Consider the following 17,657-nt stretch of genomic DNA (forward strand, 5'->3'; position numbering starts at 1 on the left):
GGAGGCCCTCATAGAGTATATTTATCGTCATCTTTGCTGCATGGTGGGGTATGCAGTATGTCTATTATCTCGTCCAGTCCTGCTAGTAACACCCAGAGGAAGGGAATGATTCCCATTTTATTAATGAGAACACTGAGGCTTACAGAAGTAACATTATTTGCACAGGATCCAATAAATGGAGAAGCCGAGATTCAAGTTCAAGGCTGACTAATAGTAATACACATATGTGTATCATGCATCCTGACCTCGGGCACCTTTATTTCACTTCTCCAAACTTCAGTGTCTCATTATAAGGTGGGAATAAACAATGCTCACTGCTCAGGACAGTAAGTAAGGAGCTTAGTGTCTAGCACATCAGTTTCCTTTCTCTCTCCACTGTCCTCCCTGTTACACAGTGTTGGCCAGTCCTGCTTCTCTCCTTCCTTACTTCCTCTTTGCTTTTCTTGTGAAACCTGTTGTAGACCTATCAGACTGGAAGGGACCTTAACTAGTGATGCTCCAGGCCAGTCTTATCATTTAATGCTCAAGGGAACTGCGACTCAGAGAGGTCAAGATACCATCTGAGGTCACCCAGCCAGTTAGTAACAGATCAGAATTAAGACACAGATGTCTGACTATCCACTTCAATACTCTGCCTAGAGGTGATGCGTCCAAGGCTCCCAGGGTGAGTAGTGCGAAGGCCAGTTCTCCTAAGGGAGCATCCTGACTCTTTGACTCCTCCCCCCACCCCAGCCTCATATTCCTGAAGCCCAACCTGGAGACACTGGACTTCTTTGACCTGCTGTGGATTGTGGGGATTGCAGACTTTGTGCTGAAGTACATCACCATCGCCCTCAAGTGCCTTGTGGTGGCCCTGCCCAAGATCATCCTGGCCGTCAAGTCCAAGGTAGGCACTGACTGTGGCCTCCAGGGAGACTCAGTCACGTCGATCATGCAGGGATTTCCAGGTACCTTCTAAGGGAGAAAGGAGTGGTTGTGAACAGAGCTGATGTCAGTATGTAAAATAAACAGAACTTGAGGTAGGAAATGTGTTATCCACCTCTTGTAACTCCTTAAAGCTGAGCATGGTTGTCTTATCACTGCCTTCTTGTGACACCTCTGCTCTCCAAGTATATTTCCTGAGTTTCATTGTTCAAAGTTGCCCCTGATGTGGTTTTCACTTACATTTCACCTCAGAGAAGAGAAAAGCACATTGATATGTTCTGGGTCCTGCTTCTTACGGGGGCTTTTTCACGTCAGCATGGTTGATATCAACTCCATTTCCAGTCATCTCCTCTCTCTGAAGTCCTGACCAAGAACTGTTCTCACAAGCTTCATGTTCTAGGGCTGTCTAGGAACCTCTGGGAGAAGCTTCTGAATGGTCTGCTTCCGCGAGTACCTGCTCAGGCCTCACTCCATTGGAGGAGAGACGCAGTAAGCCAGTGAGGGGCCAGGAGCTACGTGGCCAGAGGTCATGTGCCTTGAGCAGGAGTAGCTTACAGCCATCAGCTGCCTATTCTGGGTGAGCCAGCTCCTGCTAGTGGACTCAGACCCCAACCAACATAGACACAGGGAGCATCAGTCTTTCTCAAGTAGTAAGAAGCCCCTCCCCATACCCAGCTGGAGCCATGCCCTGGCCAGACCCGGCTGGGGAGGTGCTAGGACTGAAGCCAGCATGGGGGACATGGCAGAAGCCCCCACCTCTTAGTGCATGTTGGCTGTGGGATTTCAGAGGGTCCAGGAGGGGCAGGAGAGGCAGAACCCTTACTGGAGTACACGATGGCTGGTGCTAAATGATCCTTGGGAACAGATGGTCAACCATGAAGCACTTTCTGCCTGTTCTCGCTAGGACCAGAAATAACAAGTGTGACAGCAAATGCTTGCAGGGCATTTACCATGTGGTGGCTACAGTTCTACATCCTCTATATGCATTAACTCATTGACTCATCCCCACACCCCCAGGAAGTGGGTACTGTTAGTCCTACCATCCCATTTTCACAGATGTGGAAGTGAAAGCACAGAGAGGTTTGATGACTTGCCCAAGGCCACACAGCTAGAGGTTGCCAAGTCAGGCCCATGACTCTTGGCTTCATGCTGTGATCTCAAGAGAGATCCTCCACTTATACAAGAAGGGGTTTGGACATGTTCACTTCTATAAGAGAAGGAATCTGGTTGGCCCAGTTCACGTTTTGCACCAGCCACTTTATAGTTCAGTGACCAATCAGTGGGCTGCATAGGGTCATGTGCCACCTCTTACCCAGTCAACAATCATCAAGAGGAAACAGGGTCAACTGGGATAAAACATGGCTGCCTGAGGTGGGGGCACTTGCAGCAGGGGTAGGGTTGAGGAGCATCAGATACTGACACAGCAGACAGATTTCCAAGAATGAACTCATGCTCCCCCCTGAAGCTGGGGCCTCCTTGCTATTCCGGAGCCCAGAGACTGAGACCTCCGTCCGTCCCCTTGCTCAGGTCAGCAGCCTGGCAGTTGCCTTGGACTCTTCCTCTTCTTTCCTTGCTCTGCTAGCCGGTAACCAGGTTCTGTTCCGTTTCCCTCTTGAGTTTTTCTGGAATCCACCCTCCCTCCACATCTCCACTGCCACCACCCTAGTCCAGGCCACTGTTGGACCAAGGTAGTCTCCGTGTATCTGCCCACTCTGATCCCTCCAGTTCATTCTCTTCCCTGCAACCAGAATAGTCTTTTTAAAGAAAACAAATGTGCTCATCCCTACCCATCACTTATACCCGAATTAAACCCTCCAGGGATGCCCACTGTGCATAGGACAAAGACCACACTCCAAGCCTGCCCAGTCCACCCTGCCCACCTTGCCAGCCTCATGCCACACCACTCTTGCTCCCCCTCCGTGCTTCTTCCCCAGCTCTTCCTCCTGTCTCAGCCCTTCTCAGCCCCTCCAGACCACAGAGATGCTGCTTCTCCAAAGGGTGCTCATCCTTCAAACCTGGACTCAAAGTCACTTTTAGATCCTGCAGACAAGTCTTTTACCTTCACTGCATGTGACACTTTGTGATTCCCCATTTGCGTGATTACTAGATTCACTGCTGTCTTCCCACTATCCAGGAAATCCATGTCGTCCATCGGTCTAGCCTCAAGATCTCGCACTGTGTAGGACTCAGTAAACAGAGAATGAGCGACAGGCCAGTGGAGCAGACTTAGATACAACCCCTGCCTTATGCTTTCTGGTTGATAACCTACAGACGGCAATAAGACAGGAAACCCTTTCAATACCCAGTGAGGACACATGCTGTAAGTCCAGGCATGTGAGGAAGCTGCATCGACTGCCTGGAATACTGAAAACGAATAATAACACACTGCAATTATTGAGTACTGTGTACTGAGCCAACTGTGTACCAAGACATTGTGTATCTCTCAGAGGCTCTGGCTTTCCTCTGATGCAGGTGTGGTTACTCTCGCTAATGGATGAGCACATGGAAGGTACAGAGGCCAGGCAGCAACTCGGAGTCACACAGCCCGGGGCATCACAGTTTCAGGGCCCACGCTGAATCTCAAAATGGAGTGGGAAACAGGCAGTTAGTGGTTCCTCATCACCTGGTACATTCTGAATTCCTGCTAGATTCTTCTCCATGTCCTTGTCCATCAGCAAGCGTAACCATATTCCATCAGAGGAAAGCCAGAGGCTATAATAGGTACACCGATGTCTCAGTACACGGTTGGCACTCAACAACTGCAGCTTGTTATTGTTAGAGCTCAGAGACAAAATGTTTTGTCATCTTTTTTTTTTTTTTAAGATTTATTTATTTATGCATACCTCTGAGGTACAGGCCAAAGGTGTGGGGGGGTGAGAGGATTCACCGAGAGTGGGGACAGAACAGGCAGATTGACCAAAGTACACTTCTGAGGGGAGCAGTGGGCGAGTCAGGAGAGGTCTGCTGTGCCATGTGGGTTGCTCCCAGGCTGGCCGGGGATCAAACTCGTGCTGCAGAGGCTGCAGACAGCTTCGTAGGTTGCGTCTTAACCCCTTGCGCCACCAGGGAGGCCCCTTGTCATCTTTTTAGACGACAGACTGAGTATCCATGTCCTGAGGCTGCTATAACAAATTACCCCAAATTTAGTAGCTGAACACAGACCTTTATTCTCTCACAGTTCTGGAGAACACATTCCAGAATCAGTGTCCCAGCTGAAATTGAGTTGACAGCAGGGTAGCTCTTCCTCCACCTGTTTGTGGGGGAGGGGGAGGTGTTTCTTGCGTCTTCCCACTTCTGGTGGCTGCTGTGTTCCTTGGCTTGTAGCCACGTCTCTCCACCTCCGGTTCTATGCTTGGGTCACTCTCTTTTGTGTGTATGAAGTTTCCCTCTGCTTCTCTCCTGTGAGGGTATAGGCAGTTGTCTTTAGGTCCTCCTGGATGGTTTCTCCCCCTGCAATAGCCTTCACTTAATCATGTCTTCAAAGGCCCTTTTTCCAAATAAGGTCACATGCACAGGTTGCAGGGATTAGGAACTGCTATCTCTCAGTGGCCATTATTTCTCTTAATATCCAGAAACTGAGATAGAAATAAGATGATCTGTCCCCAAACACCCAGCTATCCACGATTGATCTAGGTAAGAATTCAAGTCTTCCAACCCCCAAGGCCTTGGGCTCGTCGGGAGATGATCCAGGTGCCAGAGTCCTGGGCCATTCCTGACCCTGCCACCTTCCAGCCACAGGGCCTCAGGTGAGTCGGTGTTCCTGAAAGCGAGTCTCCCTGTAAGAAATCGAGATGCTAATAAAACCCTGCATGAGCCTCAGAATAAAAAGACAGTATATGCAGATCAAATGAGGGGCAGAATATTCATTTCCTAGAGAGGAAGCAGGCAAGACTGTGCATTCTTTTCCACCTGTCTGGCATCCTTGCTCATCCCTCTCTCCTGCCCACCCCAGCCTGTCCCCTGTACATCTGCCAGACCCTGCCTCTTTCGCTGCTCTGCACGTGTTACACTACCTGGTCCCATCCGACATGTGGTTGATGCTCTTCCTGCCCCATTTCCTAGCTGAACAAACTGAGCGCTGAGTAACAGCTTCCAGGTGGGCTGGCTGCCACCCTGTCTCTCACCTGCAGCATCTGCTGAGCCTTCTGCCTCAGAGGCCCTTCACATTTCTTGTGCCTCAACTATTCCAATTCCTTCTGCAGGTCACAGCCTCTTAGAAACCTTCCATACCCCTCCAGGCTAGACATGGTGCCCCTACTGAGGACTCCCACGGTACCCTGTACTCCCAGCACCAGCACCCTGACTAAGCACTTGTTTAATTGTCCGCCTTCTCTGTTTGATGGTAATCTCTGTGGCAGCAGGAAGTGAATACATCTAGATTGTTGGTTGATGAATCACCAGCACCTAATATGCACCCAGAAACATGTAGTGGATGTATATATTTATGTATTCATGTATGTATGTTTGGATGGGTGGATGGATGGATGGGTGGATGGATGGATGGATGGATGGACGGATGGACGGATGGATGGATATGTAGGTAGATGGATGAATTGGATGGCTAAATGGGAAGGTTGGTGGATATGTGGATAGATGGGTAGACAAGTGAATGGGTGGATAGATGAATGCAGGGATAAGTGGATATTTGATGGAGGATGGATGGGTGGATGGACAGAGAGACAAGAGGGTAGATGGGTAAGTGGCTGAGTGGAGTATCAAGCCAACTATACTAACTCTCCCTACTTCCCCTTTAGCAATAGTGAGAACTTTGATTCCATTCTCAGCTCAATTCAAATCTTTTGTGTTTGGTAGGTGTCCAAACCCCCTGTCATGAAGACAAAGAAATCCACAAGGCAAAGTTGTACTCACTTCTCTGTGCTAGAAAACCATGTAGGGAGCCTCAGAGAAATCTGGCAGTCAAACTAATAATAGTAAGCATGCTGAATATTGCTGAGCAATTATCAAGAGCCAGGCAATGTGTTAAGCAGTGCCTTTTGTTCAAAAAAATATTTTTTGAGCCAACTCTGTGCCAGGCACTGTTCTAGGCACGAGGGATATATCAGTGAGCAACGTGAACAAATATCCCATCCTCATGGAACTCATAGTGTACTGAAGACCTTGTCTCATTTCATCTTAATCCTGGGAGGATAGATGCAGCTTTTCCCAGAGCAGAAACTGAATGAAATAACTTGCCAAAGATTTCAAGTCTTGTAGTAACAATAATCACAGCAGCAAAAACCAGCGTGGAGTCAGCCCTCGAGTAGGGTGGCACTGCTTAAGCTCATTTCCTTTAGGCATCTGTCCTCTAGCAAGTGCTATTGTTGTGTTTTTTCATATTCATGTTATATAAAATTCATATAACATTAACATATTCATATAACATAACATATAAGGTATCATTTTAAAGTATATACTTTAGTGCCACTGGGTATCTTCACAATGATGTGTAACCATCCTCTCTGTCTATCCCCAAGACATTTGACTGCCTTTGCAGTCACCCCTTATCCCCCCAGTTTCTGGCAACCACCTTTCGGCCTTCTAGTTCTGTGGATTTACCTATTCTGGGTATACGATGATAAATGAATCAAATATCGTGAAGTCTTTTGTGTGGGACTTTTTTCACATGGCATCATGTTTTCAGGGTTCATCCACGTAACATGAGTCAGCAATTTGTTCCTTTTTATGGCTGAATAATATTCCATTGTGTGGCTAAACCATCATTTATCCATTCATCCAACAATGGGTATTTGGATTTCCACTCTTTAACTCTTATGAAAAGTGCTGCTTTGAACATCCATGTACTAGTATCTGTTATTACACAGTTTTTTTTTTTAAGCAAATACCTTAGAATTGCTGAGTGATATGGAAACTTTATATTTAACTCTTTATATTTAAGTTTATATTTAACCACAGTGGTGATACCAGTTTATATTCCTCCCCTGTTTTCCAAGGGAGGAAACAAACACAAGGAGAGGTTAAGGAAGTAGCCGAAGGCCACACAGCAGCTCCAAGTTATTAGGCCCCACTCAACTCCCATGACAGTTCCTGGGATGGGTGTGGGAAATTCCTCAGAATCGATCGAGGAGTGGAGTCCCCACACACCATCCACATGTAATTCCCCCTGTTTCAGGACATAGCCACCTCACCTCTTTCTCCTTCAGACCGGCATTGCTGGGGACAAGGGGGTGGGGAGAGACTCAGCACCCCTTCCCTGCACCGCCGAGGTGGCGGCGACAGTTATTAATGCCTCGCTGGCAACTGTCCAGCTCCCTTTTTCTGATTATTATTATTTTATTCAGCGAGATTAATGTGCCAGGTCAGAGCATAATCCAGGCTGTGGAAAGTGATGTGAATAGTCTCCTCAAGATAAATTGCGGGCTTGGAAAAGGTTCACAGCCTTTCCTTGCCTGTCTGAGTGCTCTCCCGAATCCTCATCAATCCTTGTCTGAGGACAAGAAAAGGACAGGTCTTCATTTGCAGCTGGGGGGTGTCGAGGGGGAGAGCACATCTGTCAGGGACCCCTAATGGCTCACGGCACAGATGCTCTTTCCTGCCCTCCGCGCCATCCTCTGAGAGGGTGGGTTGGTTTTGAATATTGTGATCATTATTCTGGAAGGGCTTTCGGTGTTTGGGTGAACTTGATGGGCCCACGGTCCCTGACGTGCAAGGCTGGGTGAGCCACGAGTTCCCACATGCCTTCTGACACCGTGGGTCCATCAGGAATCTCGGTCATCTGGGGCCCCTGGGAGAACGTGTCCCCTGGTCATCATGGGGTTCCCCATGGCAGCCCCTGATCTGCAGCCTCAGCCCCAAACCATGGTGCTGACCAGATGTGTAGAGCGGCTGCTAATCTTTCGATCCTGACAACAGACATAAGCCATGCCTCTTGGTTTGGCCCCATCTCGCTCCTTCCCACCTCTCCAGACTCCATCTCCTGCCCCCAGTACCCCCTGTACCTTCCTCGTCAGGCCCTTTGCACTCACTGCACCTCAGCTGGGTTTTCCCCTTTGTGCCCATGCTGCCTCCATCCCATCTTCAGGCCCCACTCCAATGCCACTTGTGCCGAGAGCTTGTCACTGCCCTGTGAAAAGAGGTTGTCCCCAGCACGCATTCATGCACCGCCTTTGCATCTCCTTCCTGGCCTGAAGCCATACCTGAGATGATGAGATTGTTTTATACTTATTTTCTGTCTCACAGAAAACACACAATGTGTTATGGACTGTGGGAGGGGTCTCAGCTGATGACCTATTGTGGGGAGCAAATGCAAGCCTGCTGCCCCCCACCATCACACAGCTCTCTGCAGCAGTGTCTTTCTCTTTCCCATCCCACTGCTGGTATCAGGGCCTGACTGCTCACAGGGGCAATACTGGACCCTGAGATTAGAAAAAGGAGCAAGTCACCATCTGAACCTTTGTCCTGTCACTCCTTTCTCTGCAAATGAAACTTGTTCTTAAACCCAAACCTCCTAAGGAAGGCAGATCTCTTGTCCCAGAAACATACACATCATATACCCACTTCCCATCAACAGTAGCAATCATTAAAAGCTGACTTGTCCACCTTACTCCTTCACTTAATTAAAATTCAGTACTCAGGGCCCAGGAGTCTTGGGCAGTGCTGTCCAAGATGGCCAAAATGGAAGTGTGGGCAGGCTGGGCCCCTACAGAGGTGCTGGAGAAGTACTCACTTCCAGACTCATGCAGTTGTTGGCAGAACTCAGGTCTGTGTGGCGGGAGGACTGAGGTTCTGTTTTCTTGCTGGCCATTGGTGTATGGGAACTGCAGAGGCCACTCTCAGCACCTTTAACCTTCTTCATCATCCAACCAGAAATGTTCTGTGGAATCCTTCCCACGCTTCCCATCCCCCCAACTTCCCCTTTTGCTTTTAAAGAGCTTGTATGATTAAATTAGAAGCATCCTGAATAATCTCTCTTGATGAATTTAGGGTCAACTGATTAGTAGCCTTAATTCCATCTTCAGAGTCTCTCCCATAGTGTTCTGTAACATATCCAGGGGTGATGTCTCATCCTGGTAACGGTCCTTTGAGATAGGTGGGAAATTTGGGGGGCTGTCCAACAGGTGACCTCCAGGGGTGTTATGAGGATTCAATTATACATCTCATAGGATGCAATATATAAAAATTCACTTTCTTTATTTCAACAGTTGAATTTTTGTATTGTGGAAACTATTTGAAAACTGTGTTTTAAGAAAGGCTTCTTCTAAGGACACTTTGGACAGTTGTGAATTTCTTAGCCCTCTTTGACTCATAAATTCTGTAGTTCTCCAGCCCAGGGAGCTGAACCGTTTCCTGACCCTTGAAAATCAAGGTTCACTGCACTTAAAGGTAGCAAAGCTAGTAGTTCAGCAAAAAAAAAAAAAGGCAAATAAGAACAGTTCAAGTCTCCCAAGCTTTCTCCGTTTGTCCACATATAAAATGCTTTATTTGCATGATTTCATTTGGTCCTATCAACAGTTCTGTGAAATGGGTACTTCTATTCCCATTCTGCAGATGAGAAACTAGTTGTCAGAGGCATGCAGGAAGGCCACACAGGTATGGCGTGGTGGGGGGGCATGCAGGTGGGGAGCAGCAAGTCCCCTTGAGGCATCTGTAGCTGCTACTGAAGATGTTAATTCTGTCTTCACCATCAGAGTCACTGGAACAGACAGAAAGCCAGTAATTACCTAATGTTTATCGTGCTTTGCCATTTTTCAAAAAACTTCCATCTCTGTCATTGCCAAGAAGATTCTAGAGGATGTAAATAGAAAAAGAAGCAAGACAGTGTCTTTTTTTTTTTTTTTTTTTGGCACTGCATACAGTACAAACTCTGAAATTAAACTCAAATTCAAATTCTATCACCACCGTCTCTGTCTTAGGGCCTTTTTTGATTAACCACACTGAGACTTGGTGTCCCCATCATCAAAAGGGGAATGTTAGGACTTACAACCCAGTTATGAGAATTAATGAAAATAACACAGGCCCAGTGCTGGTTGGCTAGGTAATTATTATTATTCTGAGGGAAATAGTGTTAGTGGTTTTGTGTTTATAGTTGAAAGTGCTCAAGAAAGAAACTAAGCAAATCAGATGGAATAAAATGCCATTTACTTAACTCTGATCCTGGAGCCTTAGGGAATGCTCACGGACACTTCATTAAAGAGTAGTAATCAGCACATTAACAGTGTGAAGACTGGGAAGTCCCTCAATCCAGAAACTTGGCTCACTTTGTTGACCATTTTGCTAGTGTATTCAGCATGGAACCCCGTTGGGGAGGAACGAGATATACTGAAAAAAAATCTGGTTCAGGGGTTGTCCAACTACCACCCGGGACCCACTGCTCGCTTTGGTAAACCAAGCTGTGTTGGAACCCAGCCATGCTCAGGCTTTTAAGTATTGTCTGTCTGCTTTCATGCTACAATGGCAGCCCTGTGGGTGGTGACAATCTCTATCACCCACCAAACCTAAAATACTTACTCCCCAACCCTTTAAGGGAAGAGCTTGCTGACCCTGCTGGGAGTTGAATCATTTACATTCCTAATTCTTCTAGCTTGACCTTTGCCAGAAACCTGTGTCCAAGGGAATGGGAAGGGGTATGCAGTCTTCTGCAGCAGGCAGACACTTTGGGAAATAGGAGACCCCAAAGGAAGGAGACGCTGCTGAAAACCAGCAGAAGTGAGCTGAGCCAAATGTCAGTTTTGAAGAATGACTGTTTGAAATCACCAGGCTAATTTTAATGGTATGCCACAGCCGCAGATGATTACACTCAATTCTAGGATTTGTTCTTACTTTGCTCTGCTTAAAATTTGTAACCCAGGTGCCCACTAATCTCGAGAGAAGTACTGAAGCCAGAGACAGCAAACAGCTTAGGAGCTGCCATTTACCAGCCTATTCAGGTGCAGGCATCACTAATCACTTATGGTCCCGCTTCACCTCTTCAGCATTCCCATGATGCACCAATCCCAGCAGCCTCTACCAGGCAATGTCAGTATAGAAGATGGAGCCTAAACCTTGCATTCTTCCTTGTAAAGAAAAGGGAACATCCTGGCATCTGTAGAGCTCTGTGGCCTCTCAGTTGATTGGCTGAGCCCACCCAGATTATTAAGGATAATAATCTACTTCAATTAACTGATAGTAGATGTCAATCACATTTACAAAATACCTTCACAGTAACACCTAGATTAGTGGTTCATTTATTAACTGGGGACTATAGCTAAAACCAACCATCACAATCCCCCGCCCATTAATTAAGATATCAATGATGGGACTGAGGCCGATGTTTTATTGTGTTAGCTGTGGATTAGTGTGGACTAGTGTCCACCTAATCCAATTTATTGAAATTTTTAAAATAAAAAATGGTGGTTGAATATGATTAAAAATCATTTGAGGGGCCTCCCTGGTGGCGCAAGGGGTTAAGTCTCACACTATGAAGCTATCCACAGCCACTGCAGCATGAGTTCGATCCCTGGGCATGGAGCTGACCCACATGGAGTAGCAGACCTTTCTTGTCTCGCCCACTGCTCCCCTCAGCAGTGTATTTCAGTCAGTCTGCCTGTTCTGCTCCCCACTCTGTCTCTGGTGAATCCTGTCACCCCCCACACCTTTGGCCTACACTGCAGCTCTTGTATGCATAAATAAATAAAATAAATCTTTAAAAGAAAAATCATTTGATTTTTCATCCTTGGATCTCTTACTCTGAAGAACTCCGTTATTAGATTTCCTATAAGGAAATCTGTTTGCATTCTTGGAACTAACCCAATTGATCATGATATATTATCCATTTGATAGGCTTCTGGATTCTGTGCGCTCTTGTTTTGCTTAGGATTTTTGCATCAGCATTCCTAAGTGTTTTCGCTCCCTTTGTCAGAGACTTCCCAGAAGTGGCTCTCACTTTCACTGCTCAGTCACAGTCACTGCACAGGGAGCGGGGGGCCTACTTCTAAGTGGCTGCCGGTGGACCTCAGCAAAAATATGGATGCTTATTTTGGAGGAGGGTGTGGAGAATGGACATTGGGAACACCAGCAGTCTGTCCCGGGATGATTATCCCTGGTTTGTAGACGAGGGACCCACAGTTCAGCAAGCTGTGTTCATTTACCCTGGGCCACACAGCAAGTTTGTGGCCAAGCTATCATTTGAGGCTAGGTCTTGCAGATATCAAAAGATAACTTACCAAGAACCAACACCAATAATAATATAAGAAATATTCTATGATAATATAATATAGTAATAATAAATAGCTACTGTGCCTAGGACTATTCTGAATGCTTGAAGCGAACTAATTTGACCCTCTCAACAGCGCTATGAGTTTGACACTCTTATTATCCCTATTTGCAGAGCAAGAAACTGACTTACCAGGGTCACAAGCTGTTAAGTGGCTCGACTGGGATTTGAACTTGGGCAGTCTCAGTACATCTTCCTCTCTGCTGTCTTACCCCACCCCATCCCCACCCCTGGCTCAGTTACACCAGCCCAAGTGATAGCATATTACTCCATGCAGTCGGAGAACAGCCAGAACATTCTCTACCAACCAGGTGCCACGTGGCCACATCTCCCAGCCTCCTCTGGTCCATCATCTCTCCTACTCACTCCCCCTCCCCTTGGTCTCAGGGGCCTGCACATCATTTTTTGTTGTTCTTGTTTTGCTTTTTGCCCTTCCTTCTGTTCCCTAGGAGACTCTCAGAGGGTACATTCTGCCACCTAGGGACACAGTAGGGACTGGGCTCTTGTGGCACCTGGGATTTCCCCAAACCCTAGCTTCCACCAGCCTGTGGAGGGGCCTTTTGCGCTAGGTATTTATTTCTCTAGTCCTGCTGGGCTCCACACCCCCCAAGCTGTTGTTCCCCACTGGGAAAGATGAAAAACGGCTTCAGACAATGGAGGACGGGGCTCACCACATGGCCCCCGCAGTTTAATTTCCTTTAATTCATTTTATATTGAACCAAATGATACTGTTTGTTTTTAATGGCAAACACTCAGCGCGGAGGAGGGGCGGCCAGGCCTCCTCCTGGGGAAATTAGGAACACAGCTGCTATTTAAACTCTCCTGCCACCCCCACTCCCCACCCCCCAGCACTGGGCCTTAGGAAATCACATCCCAGGTTGAAAGATGATATCTTTCACCAGCTCAGATGGTCACTGTGGAGGGAGCTGCCGGGTTCTGCCTCAGCTGCCATCAACCCCTCTTAGGGTGGCCACCCCAACCCAAGGCCCTCCCTTCTCTGGGAATAAATGGACACACAGGAATAGGGAGCGGGGGCCAGGACTGTTCCTAGTGCCCCTACTCCCCTGCCAGTGGCTGAGAATCCCGGGCAGGCACCTGACCCAGGCAGGGTCCATGCAGTGCCCTCTCCCAGGAACAGGGGAGCACAGGAGCTGGTGCATTCGTTCATTCAGCACCTGGGTGTGCAGCGCTCATCAGTCTGCATTTTAACAAGGTACTGGGTAACTCGTGTGTATGAAAGTCACAGAAGTGCCCATCAGGAGAAGGGGGTATTTGCACTTGGACTTCTAGGTGGCTTGGGGTCCCAAGGCCTGAGTCCCTTTTGGCTTAGGGAGGCCCGTGTCAGTTTCTTGCAGGTTAAAAGAACTTTCATATGTACACCGGCCCCATTGGCAGAAGCTGGAGGGGTCCGTGAGGTATTAACCTGCTTATGACTTTGATAAGGTCCAAACCAATGTGGCCAGTGACCAGTTTGGACATTCCCAAGGTCCCACCAATCCCTCAGAGCCTGGGCGACGTGCCTACCCTCTTGATCCCACACTGGTAGACCCAGAAAGACCTTCTTAATCTAGATGAGGAAACCCAAGCCCAAAAGCTACTGGTTCCAGATCATATCATTTGTCCTCCCGTGGGTTCATTCTGCAGATAATTTTTTGAACATCAACACAGTGCCAAGCCCCCTACTTGGCATGGGGGCTACTAGGCAAAACCAAGTCAAAAGGGCCTTTCAGGGCTGGGGAGCCATCGCACCACACAGAAATGGGAAACAACTTAGCGTGTTATTTTTCAGCTCACTGTTAAAGATCTGCACACACCCCCACACACACGCTGGACTCTGCTCCGTCAGGACAGGGGTGACACTGTCTCACACATGCTCAGGCACAGTGACATCTAGTAGGTGCAGCCGCCCTCAAGTGAATAGTAAATGGTTGGTGGGCATCTGCATACAGGGCAAGGCAGGAAGGCCCTGGCCCTGGCCCTCGGGCCCACCTCCCCCACCTTCCAAGCCACATCGTGGTATGTGGCCACAACCCCTACTCTGGGTGCTGCAGGGATTAATTAACCAGTTAAATGGTGATTAATTTGCTCTTCTCCAGCTAAATGATTAGGGAGGCAGTCGGGCTCCCTGAGGTGGACTCCAGTGTCCACCTCATCCCCTGGAGTTGGGGTGGGGGTGCCGCTGCTCCGCAGGTGTTCTCTTGTTTGCTTCCAGGCTGTGGGTGGGGCTGCCTGATTTGCTGTTTCCCCCAGATGTTTTCCTTCCCTGGAGGGCAGGTGGGGTTTAGAGCCGAGATCTGGCCCAAGGGAGCCCAGTGATTACATTTCTCAACTTGCAGTTTATGCAAAAGGTTCCAGGGTCGAGGGAAAGCACTTGCGCTCTGGAGGCAGGTGGACCCCAGTTCCTGTGATTCCATCAGTATTGCCGCTGGCCAGTCACGTCCCCACTCTGGGCCTTGATTTCCTCATCTTTAAAAAAAAGGATAGTGTGGCTTACCTCAGGCTTTTAGTGGAGATTTGAGGTGAGCTAAAAAAGTAAATGGGGACAGTACAGGTGGAGGGGCTTCCAGCTATTCCTGACACGTAGTCAGATGCTCCGTGTGGCCCATGTCATTTCTTTTTGTGTGCGCTCTCCCCTTCGACCCTCTGGGGCAGGATGCTGCTGGAGGTCGGAGGTCAGAGGTTGGACGTAATAATCAAGCCTTGTTGCTTAGCTGCTAAGAGCCTGTTCACCTCAAACCTCCCACTCAAATCTCCCACTCACCCGCCAGACCTCTGGCTGTTCTCCTTGAGCCACAGAAGTGCTAAAGTCAGACCTTGAATGAGCCAACAGAGGAAAAAATGTTAAATTTCTAATTAACTGCATGCCCCCAGCCATGGGCTGGGGCTCTGAGCTGCCTGCATGAGAGCCTGGCTTTGCTACTAGCTGTATAAGTGAGTTCCTGGCTTCAAACTTCCATGGCCTCACCTGTTTGGCTCTTCTAGACAATACCATCCACCTCCAGGAGAAGCCCAGTGAGGAGTGAATGAGGTCATAGAAGGCAGGGCAGTGCCTGTAGAATCTTTGCTGTTGGGGTAAATCCCTTCCTGCTTTCAACGGGCTGATGGAGAGGACAGGAGGAGACAGGGACCAGAGAACAGGAACAGAACAGGGCAGCAGACCCCTGCCACACAGACTTATGCCCTGCTGTATTTTTATTCATGGGGGTCCCTGACACATTGTGCCCATCCCTCGCCCATAAATACAGGCTGAGTGACAGCAGCAGAAGATGGGATGGTGATGCCCAGACTGGCAGGCGTGTTCCCTGTCCCCCTGCGGGCTTCCTTGGATAGCTGCAGTCCTCTGGGGCTTGGTGTAACCGAAGCAGACTTGCCCCCTCACTAGGCAAAGCAGTGGGCTCCCTGCAGCCAGACTTCTATGTCCAAGGCTATTCCTGTTTTTACAAGAGGAAACCATGATCCCTGGGGTTTCAGCACATGGTCTGTAATTTTGAAGCTGTTTGGGAGGCCAGGGAGTCTTCTGAACACCTGCCTGGCCCGGGCCTCTCTTTCTAGCCTGACATCCCATCCATCACTTGCCAGATGTTTTCGGTTTCTCTGGTGCCCCCATCCTACAGTGGTGCTCTTATTCTGTCACCTCCAGGCCTTTGCAGTGGGCTGTTCCCTCTGCTGAGAACTGTCTCCCTGGCCCCCCAGACCCATCTGGCTGGCCACTAATCGCCCTCAGGTCTCTGTTTACATGTCACTTCCCCTGGGAAGCCTCGACCTAACCCTGAGCCCAGATGGGGTTGGGCAACTCACTGGTGTGTTCCTGTGGCCCCCGGCCCCCTCCTGTTTTGGTGCATCAGATGATGTGCTTGCTGACTTTTCTACCCCACCAGACTTCAAGTTGGTGAGAAAGGGGCCAGGCCTCCCCTGTGTTTCATTTTTATCCCTTGCACTCTTGCATGGCAATGACAGGCATTCAAGTCACACAGGTAATTAGCTGAGAGTGTTGCAGAGGCCTCTTTCTCTGAAGCAGCCATAAGCAGTCGTTTGAGAGGAACTACTGGACTTGGAGTGAAACAAGCAGGCTTGTTGTGCTTGCAGACACAGAGCAGGTTCACTGTCAATTCAGACAGACGGATAAAGGAGAGTCCCAGAGCTCTCAGTAGCTTTTTCAGGCTTTAATGCTCTCTCAGGGAACCAGGTACACAGGCACACCAGGCAGGGAGGCTGGCATGCAAGGAGGCAGGCATGGGTCTGGCAGGCAAGGGTGGGGCTGGGAACCAGGTACACAGGCACACCAGGCAGGGAGGCTGGCATGCAAGGAGGCAGGCATGGACCTGGCAGGCAAGGGTGGGGCTGGGAGGCAGGCAGGCAACTGTGCCCCCCATGAATCTTTACCCTTTCTCTGGGCTCTCTGGTGTTCTCTTGTGGTCTCACCTCTTCTGTAGTCATGCCGCTGATCCTCCCATAGCCGTTCTCCATCTCTGAGTGAAGCCACCCTTACAGACCTGGCCTCTAGGCTAAGGTTGTATACTTACACATGCTCCTAAGCACCTTCTGCATTAACACAATCCAGGCCTGAGGTGATAGCCACAGTGGCTAATGGTGTAAAAAGCCTGATTAATTCACATACCCTACAAGGCTCCATCTCAGCTGCTCCACTTACTAGCTGTGGATCTTGGGTGAATCAATAGACTTCCTTAAGCCTCGGTATTCACATCTGTAAAATGGGGGTAGTAATACCCATGTGAGGCTTAAACACATTCATATGCCTCTGAATGAAGCCTTCCAATCACTGCAGCTCAATAAGTGGTAGCCATGATTTATCACTTAGCAAAAAACCAAGGTAAGCAGAGGAAAGCAGGGCTTGGGAAATATGATACCACCCATCCCCCTGTCATTCTCTGGTTGTAAATCATGATAATATTGTCAGTGCATATTGCAAAAGCCAATCACGGTGCACATACTACCTGCCAGGCACCATCCTGGTCTCTTTACATCTAGCCAGCCAACCATTCATTCAACAAATATAATTTTTTTACTATGTACTCCATGCCAGACCCTGTACTAGGTCCTAGGGAATGCAATGAATAATATGCGGTATCTGCTTTCAAGGGAGTTATGTAAACAAGATACTGAAATGATGTGGTGGGTGCTGCTCTTTTAGATAGGGTAGTCAGGGAAGGTCTTGCTGAGGTGACATTCATGCAAAGACTTGAAAGAAGCAATGGAGTACGCTATGCAGCTATCTGGGGAAGAATATTCCAGACAAAGAAATGAGCACATACAAAGGCCCTGAGGTGGATGCAGGCTTGGCAAGTTTAGGGAACAACAAATTAGTGTGACTGGAGCAAAATGGGAGGGAGGCAGGCAACAGGGCCAGCATCACGGGCATATAACCTGTTCAGGAGGTCTCATACTTGATTTAATGCTCTTCTGCTAGTGCCATGTTGAAATTCTAAATAACTTTTTAACAAGAGAACCTGCATTTTCATTTTTTGTCTAGTCCAAGTCATGGACTCTAGACTGCAAGGAAAAA

At 48.4% G+C, this 17,657-nt stretch overlaps 1 protein-coding gene across 1 annotated transcript in view; it reads left to right on the plus strand.

Moving 5' to 3' along the window:
- Positions 1-17,657, plus strand: part of RNFT2 (ring finger protein, transmembrane 2) — a gene marked incomplete at both ends in the record, with an annotated part of 54,395 nt that overhangs the window by 12,589 nt on the left and 24,149 nt on the right. The window contains one exon of the mRNA XM_084253252.1: positions 733-886. Coding sequence (XP_084109378.1) covers positions 733-886 — 154 coding nt within the window. The remainder of the gene's footprint in view (positions 1-732; positions 887-17,657) is intronic.

The sequence above is a fragment of the Talpa europaea genome (assembly GCF_964194135.1).
Source record: "Talpa europaea genome assembly, chromosome: 14".
NCBI classification, from domain to species: domain Eukaryota; kingdom Metazoa; phylum Chordata; class Mammalia; order Eulipotyphla; family Talpidae; genus Talpa; species Talpa europaea.